Source organism: Poecilia reticulata, linkage group LG15 (genome assembly GCF_000633615.1).
Source record: "Poecilia reticulata strain Guanapo linkage group LG15, Guppy_female_1.0+MT, whole genome shotgun sequence".
Lineage (NCBI taxonomy): Eukaryota > Metazoa > Chordata > Actinopteri > Cyprinodontiformes > Poeciliidae > Poecilia > Poecilia reticulata.
Window position 1 is genome coordinate 30,144,716 of NC_024345.1, and position 2,669 is coordinate 30,147,384.

Consider the following 2,669-nt stretch of genomic DNA (forward strand, 5'->3'; position numbering starts at 1 on the left):
TGGGCCCCCTGGACCCACTCTGGGCCTCCTGGACCCACCCTGGGCCCCCTGGACCCACCTTGGGCCTCCTGGACCCACTCAGGGCCTCCAGGACCCACTCTGGGCCCCCTGGACCCACTTAATAAAAACAACACATTGCTGAAGACAGAACCGACCTGGAGGTTCTGAACTGGTTCTGGACTCCAGCTCAGTGGTACCAGTTGTAGTCTGATGGAGAATCTTCCTCCAGAACCAGTACAGAACCGGGCCACCCACAAGCTAAACCAAGGCATGTCTGGGTCAGGGCGGGTCGGAACAGCCCGGTTCTGGTCCAGTCCAACCAGTTCCACTGTGGAGACGCTGAATAAACCCACTGGACCGGTTCAGATGCACAGCAGGGGGCGCTGCAGCAGAGCAGAAAGAACCAGAGAGTCGGATATTAAAATCGATGGATTGATCGGTGATCGATTGGAACTTAGAGACTCTAGAGACCCAAAACTGAACAAACATTTTATATTAAATTTAAAAACATTTTTAGTTTTTGTTTCATATTCTGGAAAATAATCTATTAATCACCTTTTGTTCCACTTATTAATCAGTTAATCAATAATTTATCCTTAGAGCAAATGTTCACTAGAGAAATTATTTAATTCAATAAACATGTTTATTCCTTAATCGATCGTTACTAAGTAAGCGAACTGTTAGTTACAGACAAACAGGATGTCTTAATCAGGATTCTGGACGGGTTAATCTGGACCAGAACCATTCAGAACCTTCCTCTGGTCCAATCTCCGTTTCCAGGACAGTGAGCTGGAGAAAATCACCAGGCGGTTCACCATCGAGCTCGCCAAGAAGGGATTCATCGGTGAGGAAGCCAACTTCCTGTTCATAAGCCCCGCCCACCTCACAGACGGGGTCAGTAGTTCTGTCCGACCCGGCTGGTTCTGACCCTCCGTGTGGTTCTGCAGGGCCCGGTATTGACGTTCCGGCTCCGGACATGAGCACCGGGGAGCGGGAGATGTCATGGATCGCCGATACCTTCGCCACGACCATGGGACACTACGTGAGTCTGGGCCGGAACCAACTGACCCGACCCTGGTTCTGACCCGACCCTGGTTCTGACCCGTCTGCCCCTCCTCAGGACATCAACGCCCACGCCTGCGTGACGGGGAAGCCCATCAGCCAGGGCGGGATCCACGGCCGGATCTCTGCGACGGGCCGCGGCGTTTTCCACGGCATCGAGAACTTCATCAACGACGCGTCCGTCATGAACCGGGTCGGGCTGGCGCCGGGCTTCCAGGACAAGACCTTCGTCATCCAGGTACGGCCGGCACCGCCCGGCCCGGTGGTCCGGCGTCTCCGCTCTGAGCCAATCAGCTGCTCCTCTGCTCGCAGGGCTTCGGGAACGTGGGCCTCCACTCCATGCGCTACCTGCACCGCTTCGGCGCCAGGTGTGTGGGCGTGGCCGAGATGGACGGCAGCATCTGGAACCCGCGCGGCATCGACCCCAAGCAGCTGGAGGACTACAAGCTGGTGGGTGGCGCCCCCCGCAGGCCGCGCTCTGGTCCAGAACCGCGCCCTAACGCTGCTCCCGTCTCCAGGCCAACGGGACCATCGTGGGGTTCCCGGACTCAACGCCGTACGAAGGCAGCCTGCTGGAGGCCGACTGCGACATCCTGATCCCCGCCGCCAGCGAGAAGCAGCTGACGCAGCGCAACGCGCACCGCGTCAAGGCCAAGGTACCGGCAGAACCGGGCCACAGGCCGACTGGATTCTGGTCCGTCTGGTTCTGACGCTGTAGCTGCAGGTTTCCTGTTTTAAAGGGAAATGACCGTTTTACTGATTTTTCCCATAAATATTAAAACATAGTAATTAAAAAAATAGTTACACTGTAAAAAATGAACAGCAATATTTGGGTTTATTTAACAGGACATGGAGAAACATGAGGGAGTTGAGGGTTGAACCTGTTGAACGTTTATTTAGATTATGTTGGAAATGACTGGGTTTGGACCGGGCCTGGTTCTGGTTAGTCAGTGGTTCACTGGAGGTTCTGTTGGAGTTCTGATAAACCCGTCTGACGCTGGAGGTCAGCTGTTCTTCTGGGTCGGATCCAAAAGTTTCTCTGGGTTTAAATCCAAAACTTGACAAGTTTTGGATTTAACCGGGTCAGAAACCTGGTTCTGACCCGGTTTCTCTCTGGTTCTGACAGATCATTGCAGAGGGAGCCAACGGGCCGACCACGCCTGAGGCGGACCGGATCTTCCTGGAGAGGAACATGCTGGTGATCCCGGTCAGTGGGGGGTCTGGTTCTGTTCTGGTTTTTGGTTCTGGTTCTGGTTCTGGTCTGAGCTGCGGTGTCGTACCCAGGACATGTACCTGAACGCGGGGGGCGTCACCGTGTCGTACTTTGAGTGGCTGAAGAACCTGAACCACGTGAGCTACGGCCGGCTCACCTTCAAGTACGAGAGGGATTCGAACTACCACCTGCTGAGTCAGCGCCACGCTCTTCTTCATCATCATCATCATGGTGGTTCTGGTTCTGACCGACCCGTTTCTCCTCAGTGTCCGTCCAGGAGAGTCTGGAGAGGAAGTTTGGAAAACTGAACGGCTCCATTCCAGTCGTTCCCACCTCTGAGTTCCAGGACCGGATCTCCGTAAGTATTCACACCCAGCAGAAAGTATTCACACCC

The 2,669-nt window shown here is 54.6% G+C and overlaps 1 protein-coding gene across 1 annotated transcript in view; it reads left to right on the forward strand.

Moving 5' to 3' along the window:
• Positions 1-2,669, forward strand: part of LOC103477390 (glutamate dehydrogenase, mitochondrial) — a 6,461-nt gene that overhangs the window by 2,862 nt on the left and 930 nt on the right. The window contains exons 4-11 of the mRNA XM_008430482.2: positions 781-844; positions 948-1,042; positions 1,121-1,300; positions 1,375-1,512; positions 1,581-1,718; positions 2,189-2,269; positions 2,347-2,470; positions 2,542-2,633. Of these exons, the coding sequence (XP_008428704.1) occupies positions 781-844; positions 948-1,042; positions 1,121-1,300; positions 1,375-1,512; positions 1,581-1,718; positions 2,189-2,269; positions 2,347-2,470; positions 2,542-2,633 (912 nt within the window). The remainder of the gene's footprint in view (positions 1-780; positions 845-947; positions 1,043-1,120; positions 1,301-1,374; positions 1,513-1,580; positions 1,719-2,188; positions 2,270-2,346; positions 2,471-2,541; positions 2,634-2,669) is intronic.